This window comes from Protopterus annectens, chromosome 3.part0, assembly GCF_019279795.1.
Source record: "Protopterus annectens isolate FY-2018-M chromosome 3.part0, PAN1.0, whole genome shotgun sequence".
NCBI lineage: Eukaryota > Metazoa > Chordata > Ceratodontiformes > Protopteridae > Protopterus > Protopterus annectens.
Window position 1 is genome coordinate 814,356,765 of NC_056731.1, and position 18,347 is coordinate 814,375,111.

General features: G+C 39.5%; 1 protein-coding gene across 2 annotated transcripts in view; it reads right to left on the bottom strand.

Moving 5' to 3' along the window:
* Positions 1–18,347, bottom strand: part of EXOC2 (exocyst complex component 2) — a 2,261,550-nt gene that overhangs the window by 1,443,753 nt on the left and 799,450 nt on the right. For both annotated transcript variants that reach the window (XM_044065154.1, XM_044065156.1), the window contains exon 10: positions 8,847–8,949. In XM_044065154.1, the coding sequence (XP_043921089.1) occupies positions 8,847–8,949 (103 nt within the window). The remainder of the gene's footprint in view (positions 1–8,846; positions 8,950–18,347) is intronic.

Consider the following 18,347-nt stretch of genomic DNA (forward strand, 5'->3'; position numbering starts at 1 on the left):
CTATCGCCCCAAAAGCCTGACTAGCTTGGTCTGCAAAGCTATGGAAAGGATCATCATGGACCTCATAAATAAAGATATTGGGGACCTACAGACACTGGAGCCTACCCAGTTTGGCTTTGTTAAGGGCATATCCTGCCTCTTAAACCTGGTTGATTTCTTTGAAACAGTCACTAAGGCCATTGACGAGGGGAAGGTGATCCACACAGCCTACCTGGACCTCGCAAAAGCCTTCAATACAATACCCCACTCGGGCATTATAGATAAGCTCACCCGCTTAAATATAAAACCCTATGTCACTAGATGGGTTGCAAACTGGCTCAAGGACAGAACCCACATGGTTAGAATTGCTGGAGCCATGTCAGACTCCAAACCAGTTACAAGTGGCGTCCCACAAGGCTCAGTCCTGGGACCTCTCTTGTTCGGTATATATTTCTCAGAGGTACAGGCCAACACGGAAGGACTGTGGCTGACCAAGTTTGCAGATGACTGCAAACTGGGCGCCATAATCGACACTCCAGCCAGCACAAGCATCCTCCAAAAGGGCCTCATAGAAACAGACAACTGGTGCCAGAGCCATGGCCTCAAGCTAAATGCCAAAAGTGTATAGTCATCCCTTTGGCAAAACAAAGTGCCCACAAATTACCACATAGGTGGTAATCCATTAAGTACAGAAGAAGTAATTAGGGACCTGGGGACCCAAGTTGATAGCAATTTCTCATTTGACAACCACGTGGCCAAAGTGGTTAGAAAAACATTTTATATAGCCCACCTAATCATGAAGGGATTCACATCTAGATCAGGGAGGTCATCGTGCCTCTTTACTCATCCCTCATCAGGCCCATAATTGAGTACAATGCCCCTTTTGGGATGTACCTTACCAGACACCTGCAGCAACTGGAAAGACCCCAAAAGTACCTCACCAAGAGGATCAAAGGGCTCAAACAGATGCCATATGCTGCCCGGTTAAAGAAACTCCAGCTCTAATCAGTGGCATACCGCCTGCTCAGAGGCAATCTGTGCCTGGCGTATAAAGCCATGTCCAACCCGGAATTAATGGACATGGTGCACCTCAGAAAATCCAAATCCCATTGAGCTATGCGCTCGAGAGACTTGAACCTCAGCACTGAAATAAATAGGACATGCTGGAGGGACAGATTCATAACCCAGAGGCTCCCTTCACTCTGGAATAAAATCCCAGTCCAGGTTAGGCAGAGTCCCTCATTGACTCTCTTCAAGAGGAATCTTGATGAGTGGATGGGAGATCGTAGGTTTACCCCGGGTATCACTTCTGTGTCACTGTTAGACAGAGGCACAGTATACTAGCCTCAAAAAAGGGCATAGCAAAATTATTTTAAAATGGGTGGTGAAAGCCAAACACACTCTGGCTAGGCTTATAAATGCCCTAAGGCAGATAGCCTAGTATGAACCTATGAACCTAATTCTAACTTTCTGGAGAACTCTAAAATAAAAAAACACTGTGTCCTGTAGTTTCTGCATGTGCAGCCAAATCATCTGTATGTACATTATTCCTTATATTGCTAAGATGTTCTAATACCCTGTCTTTAAGCTGACATGTTGTTTTCCTACATAAAAGCAATGATATTGTGTGCAGGTTGCCAAATACACTAAGAAATTGCTATTACATGTAGCTGATAATCTAGGAATAAATTTCCTTTCAGTGATAGGGTGAACAAATGCTTGGTCTTGAACAATAAAGGAACATGATTTGCATTTCCCACAGGGAAATATTCCTGCTCTCAGTAAGGGTTCAGCTTCCAAATTTTTAGGGCCATAATGCAACATTCTTTTTAAGCTCATGTTGTTCCTAAAAATAAAATTGGGGTCTTGTCCGACAACCTTTCTAATACTGTCATCAGCCAACAAAATAGGTCAATTCTTCCTAACTATGTCACAAAACTGATATACATTGCTAGAATAGATGAAAAGCATTCTGGACTTACCAGCAGATTTAAATTTAGGGTGCTGTTCTTTATGATCCCTATGCCTGCTAGAAAAATAAGGGCCCCCTCTATTTACCCCTATATGTCTCTATTTCTGTAGAGATGTTCTGAGTCAATTTGTTTGGATATCCTCTACTTGAAAGATCTTGTAAACAAGTTCCAAGGGACTCAGTCATCTCTGAAGTATCAGTGTTAAGTAGGGAGATTCACAATGATTGTCCTTTAATAATGTTGGGAAAGATATGTGAAGGATGCATGCTGGATTTATGTAAAATATTATTGTCTAATCCACCTTCATCATTCTTATATATTCTTTATTATTCTTATATAATGTAATATCTAAAAGGTCTATGGTGGTAAAAGACCATTGCATAACAAACCTAAGAAAACTAGTAGTAGTCTCAAGATATAAAATAAAATCCTTCAACTGTGTAACACTTCCTTTCCATAACAAAAGGATATCATCCACAAATCTCCCATAATATATAACATTCTGCATATAACTACTGTGATTTAATAGATACTCTTCCTCCCATTGTGCCAACACTAGATTGGCATATGTGTTGGCACATGGGGTGCCCATGGCCACCCCTTGTTTCTGTATAAAATAATTTTCACCAAAGAGAAATATGTTGTGATTCAAAATAAGTTCTATTAATGTTCAGATCACAGTTATAGTATTATGATTAAACTGACCGTGATGTGTAATGAACATTCTAACCAAATCTATCCCTTCCACATTCGGGATCACAGTAAATAGCGTTTTAATATCAAGTGTGACCAACAGCACTTTAGACAGATCCATCTTCTCTACTTTATCAAACAATGTAGATCAGCAGTGCTGTGTGTCTCTCAACACTAATGGGGCTTCATCTGGCAATGGTTTAAGCATACTTGCAATGTATTGCGACAAAGGTTCTGTGGCTCAGCCTCGCCATGAGACTATTGGTCGCATAGGAGGTTTAACTAAAGTTTTATGGATCTTAGGCAATCCATTTAAGGTGGGTATCTGAGGATATCCCACGATAAAAAATTCATATAGGTTAGGATCTATTAACCCAGACATCAAATGCTCATACAGGTCATCTCTGATAGTATATATGCTCCTATCAATAATCTGCTCATTTATTTTAATATATGTACTCTCATCTGCTAAGATATCATTCATCCAGGATATGTAGTCCATTCAGTTAAGAACGACTTCGGCTCCTCCTTTGTCAGCTGGCCTAATGCTGATATTATCTAGCATTTGTAACCGTTTCAGAGCTTCACATTCTGCTTCATTTAAATTAAGAAACAGACTTCTAATGTTCTTAAAAGCATTTAACACATCTAATTTGCACACTTTAAAAAATGCTTCTAAAGTGCTAGAGAATGGTGGATTATAAGTACTACATTTGCGACATATAACAGTTCTGGTGAAGGGGCAATATTCGAATCATTGCCCCTCGGCCAAACAAAATATATCTTAAGTATACATATGCCAATGGAAAAGTCTATAAGAGCAGAGGCAGAGCGCATTTTACGTTAGCTAAAATCAGATTATCCGGATGAAGACTTCATGTTAAAGCTAGATAATGTTTGTGCGGATATACTAGCATATGAATGTAGACTTAAGACATTGCCTAGGGGCAGTGATTCGAATATTGCCCCTTCACATTCCTCGGGACTTAATGATGAGCAACCTTCTAAATAATGGACAGCTAGGTCCTGTTTTGAGGGACTCTCAACCTGCTGCTACTTCAACTGAAGTAATTCATTCTAATAATAATGCACAAGTGAATGAAAATGACAACAGCAGTACTAATAAATTGGGAGCAGATGTGAATCTGTTGGGTGCATGGAATAAAATCCAGGATGTTTCGCATGGTCTTGAAATGGCCGTGCCTTCTTTTTCCTTAAATCCCTATACAGTGCTACCTCTTCCCATGCAATTGCCGACAGCGTTCAGGAGAGGGCGCTAGCAGATCAGATATGATCGGAAATGGAACGCCTCTGTAAGCAGCACATCGAGGCACTGACAACGTCAGTAGAGGGACATAACCAGCTCATTGCTGAATCACCGGATACAAATTTGTTTGCAGTATGGACGCAATTGTCAGGATTTGATTAATATAACCAGTTAGTTTACAATTTATCAGATGTGGTTTTAACTCCAGCCCGATATGCATTGCTTAATAAGGGACTGAGTTATATACCGGCCAAGAAGTCGAACATTAATGAAGTCATAATGGACTTAAGACTTTTTGCCAGGGACATTATGTTGAAGTGCATATATGGTGAGACAAATGCTTTAACTACTAGTACCAACACTGTTATATGTCGCAAACATAGTACTTATAATCCACCATTTTCTAGCACTTTAGAAGCATTTATTAAAGTGTGTGAATTAGATATGTTAAATGCTTTTAAGAACACTAAAAGTCAGTTTCTTAATTTAAACGAAGCAGAATGTGAAGCTCTGAAACAGTTACAAATGCTAGATGGTATCAGTATTAGGCCAGCTGACAAAGGAGGAGCTGTAGTCGTTCTTAACAGAACGGGCTACGTATCCTGGATGAATGATATCTTAAGAGATGAGAGTACATATATTAAAATAAATGAGCAGGTTATTGACAGGAGCATATATACTATCAGAGATGACCTGCATGAGCTTTTGATGTGTGGGTTAATAGATCCTAACCTATATGAATTTTTTATCGTGGAATATCCTCTAATACCCACCTTAAATGGATTGCCTTAGATCCATAAATGTTCAGTAAAACCTCCTATGCGACCAACAGTCTCATGGCGAGGCTGGGCCACAGAACCTTTGTCGCAAGACAGTGAAAGTATGCTTAAACAATTGTTAGATGAAGCCCCATTAGTGTTGAGAGACACACAGCACTGCTTATCTACATTGTTTGATAAAGTAGAGAAGATGGATCTATCTGAAGTGCTACTGGTCGCACTTGATATTAAAACCCTATTTACTGTAATACCGAATGTGGAAGGGATAGATTTGGTTAGATTGTTCATTACACATCATGGTCAGTTTAATCATAATGCTATAACTGTGATCTGCACAATATTAGAACTTATTTTGAATCACAATATATTTCTCTTTGGTGAAAGTTATTTTATACAGAAACAAGGGGTGGCCATGGGCACCCCATGTGCCAACACATATGCCAATCTAGTGTTTGGCACAATGGGAGGAAGAGTATCTATTAAATCACAGTAGTTATTTGCAGAATGTTATATATTATGGGAGATTTGTGGATTACATCCTTTTGTTATGGAAAGGAAGTGTTACACAGTTGGAGGATTTTATTTTATATCTTGAGACTACTACTAGTTTTCTTAGGTTTGTTATGCAATGGTCTTTTACCACCATAGACCTTTTAGATATTATGTTATATAAGAATGATGAAGGTGGATTAGACACCAAACTGTTTATGAAAACATGCTGGAAAAATAATATTTTACATAAATCTAGCATGCATCCTTCACATATATTTCTCCACATTTTTAAAGGACAATCACTGAGAATCTCCTGACTTAACACTGATACTTCAGAGATGACCGAGTCACTTGGAACTTGTTTACAAGATCTTTCAAGTAGAGGATATCCAAACAAATTGACTCAGAACATCTATACAGAAACAGAGACATATAGGGGTAAATAGAGGGGCCCCTTATTTTTCTAGCAGGCATAGGGATCATAATGAACAGCACCCTAAGTTTAGATTTAAAGTCCAGAATGCTTTTCACCTATTCTAGCAATGTACATCAGTTTTGTGACATAGTTAGGAAGAATTGGTCTATTTTGTTGGTTGACGATAGTATTAGGAAGGTTATCGGACAAGTCCCCAATTTTATTTTTAGGAACAACATGAGCTTAAAAAGAATGTTGTGCTATGGCCCTAAAAATATAGAAGCAGAACCCTTACTGAGAGCAGGAACATTTCCCTGTGGGAAATGCGAAGCATGTTCCTTTACTGTTCAAGACCAAACATTTGTTCACCCTATCACTGAAAGGAAATTTATTCCTAGAGTATCAGCTACATGTAATAGCAATTTCTTAGTGTATTTGGCAACCTGCACACAATGTCACTGATTTTATGTAGGAAAAACAACGCGTCAGCTTAAAGACAGGGTTTTAGAGCATCTTGGCAATATAAGGAATAATGTACATACAAATGATTTGGCTGCACATGCAGAAACTACTGGACACAGTGTTTTTTATTTTAGAGTTCTCCAGAAAGTTAGAACTAACAGGAGAAGGGGTGATGTGAATAATTACTTAGAGAATTTAGAAGTAAAATGGATAATAGCACTACAAGCCCCTAGAGATCCGGGCCTGAATGCAAGTGCTCCATTTACGCCAGCAATAAATAAGAGACGTTGATTCTGATTTGTTGATTTTAGTAACATGTGATTTTAATTTGTATATATTGCCTGTTTCTTAAGCTGTTAGTTTTATTTGGTTCTGGAGAAGCGGTAGCCCCATGAAAGCGCTCATCCTTCTACAATAAATCCATTAAAAATCAAGTTTTGGAAGATAACGCTTTATTTGTCTCTGCTCAGCTTGGTTGGTGTGCTCATATTTTGACTTGTTATTTGGAATAACAGCCAGATAGCACAGTTCATCTTGTTGCTAGAGACATCCAATGCCTACTCAGACTGCCATAATGAACAAAAAATAAAATAAAAAAATAACTTAATTGTTCAGTGGACCGGGAATATAATCTCCATTGTCTACAGATAAATCTGGTTTCCTGTCAAAATCTAAAAAACACATTCCCACAATAGAAAAGCATCCCTGAAGATCACAGATCCTGATGTTCCCAGTATTCTCTAGTCAAAGGACTACAGATTGCCAATGACTAGGACTGGATGCTAGAAGCAATCAGTCTCAGGTGCTTACAGGCCACATTGCTGAGGCATGAGATGGCTATCCATGTCCTAATACTGTGTTTGAGGGGTAGGGGTAACAAGTTATGCTAATAAATACCAAGACCTCTAACTCGAGTTACATTTCCCACTGATTTTAATAGTAATTGTTGGAAAATTATTTGGCAAGGATAATTATTTTACTAGCCAAATAATTATCCTACTGGCTTTCTTGACAACAGAAAATATGCTTCATAAAAAGACATTCAAACAGATTTATTTTGTCACCTACAATTAAGTTATTTTACCAATATGCTGAGATAACTTATGACCCATTGCTAAAGTGTTAAAAAGTTATGTTTTTACCTCTTTATTCAATTTCCTGCAATATCACAATTGTGATTTGTCTCAGACAGAAAATGCCTTAAGATGTAAGCCTTTCAGGGCAATTTGTCTACTAAAAGCACACCCTGTTATGAGATTTAGACATTTAAGACACTATCATCCTAATGAAACCTGGACAAAGTAAGCACATTAAGTAGACATATGTGAAAAATCAGCCAGGAAAAGGCCTAATGTATGAATGTCATGCTTGCAAGATTAGAAAAAAATCATAACTGAGTATCAAACAGATTAGTAATGGTAAGAATAACTGACTTTACTGCAAAGAAATACTGTTTATAAGAAGAACATGGACATAGAAATGCAACTACTAATATTTATTTTTATTTTATTTAACAGTTGCTTACAGAGAAAGTCTGATTGGGACAGAGCCCATTTTCAGTGGAGGTCCGGGAAGAAATGCTCCAGAAGCATGTCTTTGGAATGCAAGAGGATACTGGAGCACCCTAAGGAAACTCACACGAATGCAGGGAGGACATGCAGACACAGCAAAAAAGGCACCCCAGACGAGAATCGAACTGGAGAACGACTTGCTGTGAGGCGATAATGCTAACCGCTGCACCACTGTGCTGCCTCTGGCTTACACAGCAGTACCTAACAGCTATGGGTAAATGGCAATCAATGTAGCTTTACCTGCAAGAAGACCAAATGTTATGCTTTACTGCAACAGCCATCCCACTTAAATGCAAAGGATATCCCTCGAGGAAAAAAGAATCAATAAATGTTGTGCTCCTCATGGTGGCTAAGTGGAAAGGGAAAAAAAGATGGACAGCAATTATGTGTTGTGTTACACTGCTCATATCATTTAAAGGCCATGTCAGTATGTCTAATAATACAGTATCATCAAAAGCATCAGGATGAAAACAGAAACAGAGGTATAAGTATACAGAGCCAGAAACTACCATCAGAATTGCCTGACATGTGTACTAAGAAAGATAATGGAATCAAGAGCTATACGAAGAACGAAAGGGATTATGTTTCAAAAAACATCTTATTACACAAAATGTCTAAAGGCAGCCAAAAGTGAAGCCAGTGTGCTATATATTTTAAAAGGGCAGGGGACTTATGGATCTCCTACCTCCACATCCAGGTAGCCAAGATGTTGAAAATTAAAGCTGAAACATGAATTCTCACATTCAAGAGAAGGCCTAGGAATAGGATACAAGCCTTAAATTAATTTATTTTGGGCTGTACCCCCTACAGACATCCTAGATTCATTTTGCAAAATGATAAAACACAAGAAACGGAAATAAATGATTTAGCAACAAAATAAGATTAACTTAACATGAAAGCAAAAGATGGTGTATTATCAAATGTATAAATCAAGTGTCTCTGAGGAAACATCTCATACAGATCAACAGTGGGAAATAAATAATCTGTCCATAGTGAAATGCACAGACTTCCAACAACAAACACCATTATAAGCAGTTTTAAGGCTGCATTCCAAACCTAGAAGCAATTCTCAGGAGTTCTATTATCTTCAGGTTGGAGCTCGTGTCATTCTCCACCTTCGTTAGATGCAAAAATAAACTTATTCAAGTACCTTCAATATCTAAAAACAGCAATGAAGTTGCATGCATAAACAAAATGGCCAATTTAAAGTCTTACCTTATATATCGTTTTTGGTCATGTAATGTTGATGGAGTTTCAAGCAGCTTGTCCAAAAGAAGTTTTCTCAAGGCTTCAATTCGTGTTTCCACTTCAGCATAAACTGAAAGCAAAATTATTTACTATGAATATTCGGAGGGGAATCTGAATATTCAAAAGTAGTCACTTGTGCCTACCCAATCTGTTAATCTGAATTATTCGCTTTGCTGTATTTTCCTAGAAATTGGATTCCTCATACCTCCACTCCTACTTCTGACTTAAGAAAAAGAGTTTCTTTATCCCAGTAATTTTTAATCTTATAATTTTCATCCTGCAACACTTTCTGTAGCAAATAGGGGGTGTGGTCTTAGTCTAATCCTGCTGCTTTTGAAGTAGTGGCGATTTTCCCTGAATTTCTCATACCCTGCTTTAATGCATGTACTGTAGTTCTGGAAAGTCCTTTTTAACGGCCATGTGGTATACCACTACCCTGCTCCTCTATTAAAATACTTAGAAGGTCTGAAACTGATTACACATCAGTAGTTACCAGACAAATGGATTGCTCCCCAATAATGTGTCAAGAAATAATTCAATGATGCAACAATTCATCAAAAGGAAAATATTTCACCAGCATGCAACTGCCCTGGATTAGACAAGAATTGCAGCTGATAAAACAACATAAAAAGGGACAGGGCAGAGCTCCCTGCTAACCATGATTCATATTATTACTTCCCAAACTTTATCTAATGCTACCAAACTACAACTTAGTGGAATATATTAATCGACTTGCTGAGTCAGTAAAATCAGCTGTCTTACCTAGTGTCATTTTCTTGTTCTGTTACAAGCATCTCTGTACACCTCCGATGATGCTTAACTGTACCATTAATATAGACAACATATTCTACAGTCATACACTCTCTGTGCAAAGAACTAACTCAAGTCTATGCATGCTTTTATCTCTCGCTATGTCTTTCCTCTTTGGATCTGCTCTCAATGATGATCCCATACCTCTTTTCTTTTATTACAAACATACAAGCTCAGCTTTTTAAATCCTTCTTCCCCAGTATTTTCAACCTCACCATTTTCCTGTACAGTGGAAGGCTGATCCAAGTGTCTCACCATTACAACTCCCATGCAGCAAGCACCTGCGTCACACTAGCTGTCACTGCCTTCTTTTAACCCTGCACAGCATGCATTACAGGTTAAGCTTCATAGTTCGGTGAGTATCTGTGTTTGGGCCAAAATGCCCAAATCAGAATGCAGACTCAAAAAGAGAGACAGAAAAACAAATATATCAGGGAGATTATTTCAATATCTAGCCAGCGAAATGGAGACAAACATTCATCAGATGACAGTATTTAGCCTTTAATTTTATACATCACATTTGTACAAGCATGTGTCTAGCATGGTCAACACACAGTAACAAGCTGAACTCATTTCCTACTGCATGACATACTAAGCACACACTGCCTCTGATGTAGCATTCTGTGATGGAAAAAAATAGGCCAGGATAATTCAATCATCCATGGTAACACATTACTTTGCAGACTGGAATTATTTATGTAAATTTCCTCCTGATATATCCTAATATATTTTAAGGGCAACATATCTGCCTTAGAGTAAAAACAGCAAAACTAATTATATTCAGTTTAGAGTCTAGTGTAAGAAATGTACAAGGTTTAAATTTAAATGGTTTGACACTCATGCATTTGAACAAAAGACCATCCATCTTCAATGTCTTCTTCCTAGCTAAATTAACAGTACTTCTAGAACACATGGTCATCACCTACAAGCCTAAGGATTTTAATATGGTCAACAACAAGCAAATAGTACCCAATACAATGGAACTTGCAACACATGCAAGAAAGAAGCACATCACCCTACATTTGCTACAATTACGGTTTTAAGGTTTAAGCCTGTAATATTTAGGAATCCAAGTAATTACTTAAGAAAGAGATGTCTTCTTTCTGTGTTCTTATGTCATCTGCATATTTTACAATCCAGTGCTTATGCAGGGAAGGAAAGGAACAGAAAACAAGACTGTATAAATTAGGCCCAAGGAGAGAGCCCTGAAGAATACGGGAATAAACAGGACCCGACTATGAAGTGCAACCATTAAAAAGGACACACACTGCTTTCTACCTGTTAACCAAAATTAATCTATAAATTAATCCAATTAAAAAGACAAAGGGTAATATCCTGACTAACAAGGCTTTCAACAAAACTATTGTGTGGTAAGGTACTGAAACTATTAGGCAGTCCGGTGGGGGTACCAGAGCTAAACCTTACAGGTTCTTAAAACTCTGCAGGGCATAACAGAATTGAAAGGCCCTTAAAATAGCCATGCTGTGTAATCAACAGAGCAAGTACACTGATTGTTACTCTCAAGAAGAGGCAGTGAACATCTTTCAAAGCATTTACAAAGAACTGACATGAGACTTATTGGTCTGTAGTTTTCAAGACAACCTCCCTTATGTAGTAGGAAAACACCTGCTAGCTTCCAAGTAGAGGGTAAAAAAAATTATCCTGTACAACAGTATTTAACATGACTAGCAGTGAAACAAATGAATCTCTTAAGAGATAAATTGTCTTGGCAAATTATTGGGCATAACTAGGTCTTTCAGTCTTAAGTGATGCCAGAACAATATCCCCTGTAATTATTAGGCAGGTGAAAGAAGTTAACTAGACCATGAGCCCTTCGTTATAAACACTATCTTAGCACTGACAAAGGCAGTAAAATTTTAATTAAACATGTGGAACAATTTATCAAAATTACTGACAAATACTCCATCACTGGAGATTGAGTCAGCATGGTCATTACCATATTTTCATAAATCATATATTTAATTTTTTTGTTTTATCTCTGCAATTTATTAGCTAGATGTTCCTCAGCAGCCCTTGTAATTTAGAAAAGCATGATGCAATTGATTAGCTACAGGCAATTATTATTCATAAATGCTTCACTGCAACAAATCTGTGCGTTTTCCATGGATTTCACTCTCCAAAGTACATTAGCTTTTCATGTTAAATTATAACTGCTGTGAAGCAGGCTGTTGCAGCTGGAGATCCCTCTCTCCCAATCTAAGCCTCTCCCACAAAAGATGACAGTACAGTTATGTAAGAACATACGTAGCAGTAGATGTCCTGCTAAACACTGTTACAGTATTCTTAACAGAATTGGTTTTGCTAGCTGACGTCTGGCAGGAGTACCAAAGCTTTAACTTTGTAGAATGTATATCCAGGCAATGACCTCAGCTCAAAGGAATTGGGATATAAAATTGGACGTATATACAAGCTCCTCAAGACTATCGCCAAGCCAGCATTGGCCTCTAGAAGACCAAGGAAGAGAAAGGTCAGCTAGGAGGAGTTTAGGTTGAACAGGGCAAGAAAGATCCCCCTCTGAAAATAAGACCTTGTGGTGTAAAATGTGCTTGCGTGTGTGTGTGGGGGGCAAAGTTTTAATACCAATGAGAGGTGAAGGAGTAAAGAAAGGGGGTTAGGTGGGAGGGAAGGAATACTACAACAGTGATCAGTAGGACACCTAAGGTCTTACACAACTGTACTATATCCTGACTGACTCATTGTTGCAGTATTCTTAGCAGATGGTTGATTCCAACAGCTGTAGAGAAAGAGAATGGTAGGTTAAAAGGAACCAGAAGGGGAAGAGTCCAGAAGGCCAGACAGAAGACTTCTGGCAAACACTGTTCTGGACTTTGAAAAAGCATCCAACTTGCAGTGTTTTGTGAAGATATGAAGGGAAGGGCAGGTGGCTGCTTCTAAAATGGACCTGGTGTCAATACCTTTGTAGAAAGCAACTGAGGCAGCTACTGCTCGAGTGGAGTGGGCTTTTGGGTAGTAAGGAAGAATCTTTCCATGGGGAAAATAGTAGAAGAAAATAGAAATAGCCTTAGAGATCCAGGAGGCAATAGATTGTTTGGAAACTGGTCGATCTAATCCGGAAACTGGTTGATCTAATCCGGATTCCATGAAGGAACCAAGCAGTTGATTAGTTTTTCTGATGTCCTTAGCTTTATCCAGGTAGAACCTCAGCTGTCTGTGGATGTCTGAAGAATGCAGTATTCTTTTCCCTCTATTCTGGAGATTGGGAAAGAAAGTGGGCAGGTTAATCACTCAGTTGAGTCTAAGTTCGCTAGCCATTTTTGGCATGAAGGATGGACTGGTCCTGAGACTTATCCTAACTTTGTGGAAGATGAAGAAGGGAGGAATGACCATTAGAGCCTGTAGTTCTGAGACCCTGCGGGCTGAAGTCCTGGCCAAGAGGAGCAAAGTTTTCCAAGTGCAGAATTTTAAGGTACCTGCAGCAGCTGGCTAAAAAGGAGATAAAGTTAGCATTTCCAAGACAAAGTTAAGGTCCCAAAGAGAAGTAATACTTTTCTGAGGAGGTTTAATATGTAAAACTCTCCCTAAGGAAAGTTTAACTTCTGAAATGGACATAAGAGGGGGTTTTTCCAAGATAGACAAGCGTTAATAGCCGATAAGCGAGTTGTAATGGAAGAGTAGGACAACCCTATAAAGATCACACAAGGATTGTAGGACTTTGGGGGGATGTCCATCAAATGAGGTTGGAGTTTTTGTTTAAAGAACCACAGAATTTATTTATTTATTTATTTACTGACACTTGACTACTGGGAATATCCAACTAGGCAGAAGCCAATTTTCAGTGGAAGCCTGAAGAGAAAAACTCCAAATTATTACAAAATGATTTCAATAATTTTACAATCTTAAAAAAAAAATATGTAGTTTAAATAATGTTAACAAATTAGATGTAACATAAAAACATTGGTTAAGAATCGATACAAGTCATATGACAATAATTTAATACTTAGAGAAATTTTAGACAGTTATTAGAAAAAGTAATGGTAAATTAGTCTAATACAAACAGGAACTGCAATTTGAAGTGAAGGAAAAATAGGTTTTTGTTATTGTTTGTCTTTCGGCTTCTCCAGGTTAGGGGTCGCCACAGCGGAACTCCGGTCCGCTAATGATTGGCAGTAGATTTTCACGAACGCCGAGGTGCCAGCTCGACGTCCAACTTTCAACGAAGGCACGCCCATTCACGCAGGTCTTCCGAACGCCCATCCAACCGCGGGATGGACATGCAGACTCCACACAGAAGGCACTCCCCGCACTCCAGCTGAGAATCGAACGGGAGAACCTCTTGCTGTGAGGCAACAACGCTACCGCTGCACCACCATGGATTAAGTGAGGGAAAAATAGGCTTATGTTATATTTAGAGAGAAAGTCAGGGAACAGAATTTGATAGAAGTACAGAAGTAAATGAAGAAGGAAGAGTAAGGAGTTATAAGGAATGAAAAGGTACCCATTCTCATTTAGGAATATAGTCTATCCTGGTTTTGAGCAAGAACAAAGACAGATTTTAGATAGAAAGTTATTCAGAGTGGTTTTGAAAAATGGAAGGGAGGGTATTGACCTGATGGATACAGGTAAGGAGTTTCAGGCCTTTGCAACCTTGTAAGAGTACAGACAATGCCCATCAGATTAGATAGACTTGTAATCAGACAGGAGTTTTTGGTCAATGGATCGCAATGACTGACTGGGAACATAGTTGTGTACCATGTTTTTTAGTGCTGGACAGAAGGATGCTGGATAATTTTATAGGTGGTAAGAAGCTATGTGCATACATTAGTTGATTTGGCAATTCTAAACAATTTGGGCTTTTTAGAACTATACAGTGGTCAGCTCTGAAAGGGGTATTTGCTGCAAATTTAGCAAGTTTGTTACAGCATCATTCAAGTTTTAATTTTTGTGAAGCCTGGAGGTTAGTGAGGATGGGAGTGCCATAAAGAAGTGTGGGGAGGAGATGACTAGTGGTAAGTGTAGTTTTAGTTTTGTTGGTGAGAAAGTTTTCAGCTCTGTAAAGCATCCCTATTTGTTGATGAGTTTTTCTTATGCAATTTTATATATGCAGGTCAAATGTAAGATTATCTTCCACTACCACCCCTAATAAATTGCTATGAGAAGTGACTTCACTGGTTGTATTACTAAAACAGAGAACTTTAACTTTTGTTTCTACATGACAGAGGGAATTGCGGAAAAAAAGTAGTAGTTTTTTTTTTTCAGGGTTGAGCATGAGTTGTGACTTATGAAGGCATGTTTCAGTGGCTGTTATTGAGAAATGAAACTTGAGGTAAAGGATTAGCCCTTTCTATTTGGGGATTGCATCTGGTTTTGGAGGAATTTTCCAGAACTTTTCATTTGATAGGTGAGGCAGGAAAGGAAACCAGTGTTGTCTTGACCAGAATGGTGCCAGAAGTAGAAGTTATGGATGTTCCTTTAGGGCCTTGGAACAGAGCCTTGGCAACAGAGGCAGAGGTGGATATGTGTAATGGAAGTTCCCCATCCATATGAAAGAAAGGGCATCTGTCCTCTAAGCTGCAGGAGTCAAGGGTCCTTGTACAGAACAGGGGAAGTAGGTGGTTTTCTGGAGAGCAAAGAGGTTCACCTGAGGGGGTCCCACATCTGAGAGTGATGGACTTGAACACTTCTGTGTTCAATGACCATTCATGTGGATCTTCCAAGTCACTGATTTGAGAATCTGCCAACACATTCTGTTAGGACGGAATGCATGCAGCTGAAAGAAACAGATTCATTTGGGAGGCTAGATGCCAAACCTCCAGTGCTAGTCTGCAAAGGGTAGGATCTCGCCAAACCTCCACTGCTAGCCTGCAAAGGGTAGGACCTTGTGCTTACATTTGTTTACATATCACATTACCATGGTGTTGTCTATGTGTATCAGAAGAGTCCCTGGTTTCCAAATATGTGAGAAGCTCTGTAGAGTATGAAGAAGTGCCTTCATTTCTTTTAAAGTTGATGTGTTCCTTGACTTACATGGCCTTGGCACTCCTCTTGAACTCTGTGGTTCCCTAACCAAGCACCCCCCCACCCACCCAGTCAGAGGCATTTGTAAACAGGACTTGGTTGTGCGAGGCTGGAATGAATGAAAGACTTGGGTAGAGTGTAACCTGGTTGCTCCACCAAAGGGGTTCCTTCTTCATACATGGAAGAAGGGGAATGTTGGCACTAAGAGGGTGATGATGCTGAAACCACAACAATTTCAAGAACCACTGTATTTTCCTCATGTGTAATCTAGTGAAGGGTAACATAGGGATGGTGGCAGCCATAAGTCCCAAAGTTCTGAGAGCTTGTCTAGCTGAGCAGTGATGTTATGTGGAAGGGTGAAGTAACTTGTCAACTAGAAAGGTGACCTTCTTTTGAGGAATGGAGACATGTATGGAAGACATGTCCAGATGACATCCCATGAATGTCAGTTGCTGAGAAGGGGTTACCTGGGATATTTTGTAGTCAATAGTGAACCTCAGCATGGTCAAAAGTTATACTGTATAATGAAGGTGCTTTAGAAGATTCTCCCTTGATACAGCCTGGCGTAGAAGGTTGTCCCGGTATGAGAAAATCTGAATGTCCTTAGTGCAACAGAAAGCCACTACTGGGGTCAGACACTTTGTGAACACTCTTAGAGCTATAGGCAGAACAAATGGCAAAGCAGTAAACTGAAAACATGACGACCAAAGTAAAGAACCTGAGATATTTTCTGAAGGCAGGGCGAATGGGTATATAAAGATAAGCATGTTTTAAGTCAAAGGATACCATGAAAGCTTGAGGAAGTAGAAAGGGTACATGGGTATGTAGAGAGAGCATTTTGAAGGAAGGTACTCTCAGGAAAGTGTTTAACCTAGAGAGATCCAAGATGAGACTCCAATGACCCTCCTTTCTGGGGGTGAGGAAGAGCCTGAAATGAAATTCCTTTCCTGTACAGAATGTGAAAACTCCTTTTGTGGTCCCCTGAGATACTAAGTCTTAAATGATGTGCTGTAAGAGATGTATCAGGTCAGGAGGAGGTGGATGGATACCACCAGGAGTTGGACTGTTCTCCGAGGACAAGGAGTAACCTTTCTTGATAATGGTTAGAACCCAAGTGTCTGAGGTTACTGTTTCCCCAGACAGGACAGCAGAGACGGAAAGTCTTTTTGAGAGTGGACTGGCAAGGTAGGATTGGAGGGAAGGAAAGGAAAATGGTCACAGTGGTCTGCTACTAAACTGAGGCCTCCCAGAAGGAGAATCCCTCTGTGTTTTCTCTGGAAATCTTCTCTTGGGAGCTTTCATTTGTCTATGAGGAGTTCTAGCTTCTCTCTTCATAAAATATGTGGATTTTGGTGGATAATTTCTGTGGTATCTGGGAATAGTGAACATCAGGATTTAGCAGCAATCTTTCATAGTTTTGCCCTGCTCCTGCAAAGCCATGAATAGACTAGTAGCTATGGGACCAAAAAGGAGATTGCTATCCAAGGGACAGTCTAGAATCTTAGATTTTAAATCTTCATGGATAGGTTGGCTCCTTACCCAGGCATACCTTCTGACCACCGATCCACTGGCAGCCACCCTGGAAAAGGCATCCACAACATCATAGCTGCATTTAATACTGTGCTTGACTATTTGAGAAGCCCAGACCACTAAAGACTGCATGAGCGATTTTGAGATTGGAGTTTGCGGCTCTATGATAGTCTTACTTAAGGACTGTAAGACTGAGAGTACGAATTTGGTCATTTAAGTTTTATAATTCAGGGCGCTAATGTCTAGAGTGGAGAAAGTGTAAACATTTTTGCCCCACCTGTCCATTGCTCAAATATATTTGTCATTAGGAAGAACATTGGTGCCAGGGAGTAACTTGGAAGGTGTGTCTGAAGCCAGAGAGACTGCAGCTGGATTTACCACAGAAATTTTTGTATAGGTACTTACGTTCATCAGGAACTTTGTAGAACCTATCTGGTCTTTTTGGCATAGGAGGCTGAGAGTCGGGAGCTGAGGAATTAGCCTGAAAGGCATCCAGGCAAGTCTCTAACACAGGTGGGACTGGAGGGAGAGCAAAAGTGCCCATTTCCAATAAACAGTAATATCTTTTTTGTATCTCAGACACTTATCTAGACTGCCTTTGAGATGTTTCCTCAGGCTCGAAGGTTTCTCCAAAGGGGGCTTCTTCCAAGGGGGAGTCTCCTTCATTTGATGATATCTGTTCAGGAGAATGTAACTGGGATGAGTTCTCTAAAGAGAGGTCTGAATTCCTATCCAGTTCCTCATTACAGGAAGAGGAATTCAATGCCTGATTATGAGGCGTGGTTTGGGAAGTCACAAAGGAAGGGGGCTTCAGGGACATGATTGCCTTGAAAAGCCCATGACAGAAATCAAACCACTCTTTTTCCTTGGAGGCAGACAGTGACATTGTGTGTTTGGTTTCTTTATTTTTTTCTTTTTTGGGGTGATATCCACCTGAATTAGCTTAGGAGGCTCGGAAACCTTGTCACATTTAAATGAGGATTCCAGGAATCTCTTTCCTTACCAAGGATCTGAAAGATTTCACAAGGTCCTCCAATACAACGAGCCCCAGTTCATCGTGGGGTTAATGTCATCTGCGAGGCCTGACATACCGGCCTCTGACAGGGTTGTGGTAGAGGGCTTCTAAGAAGT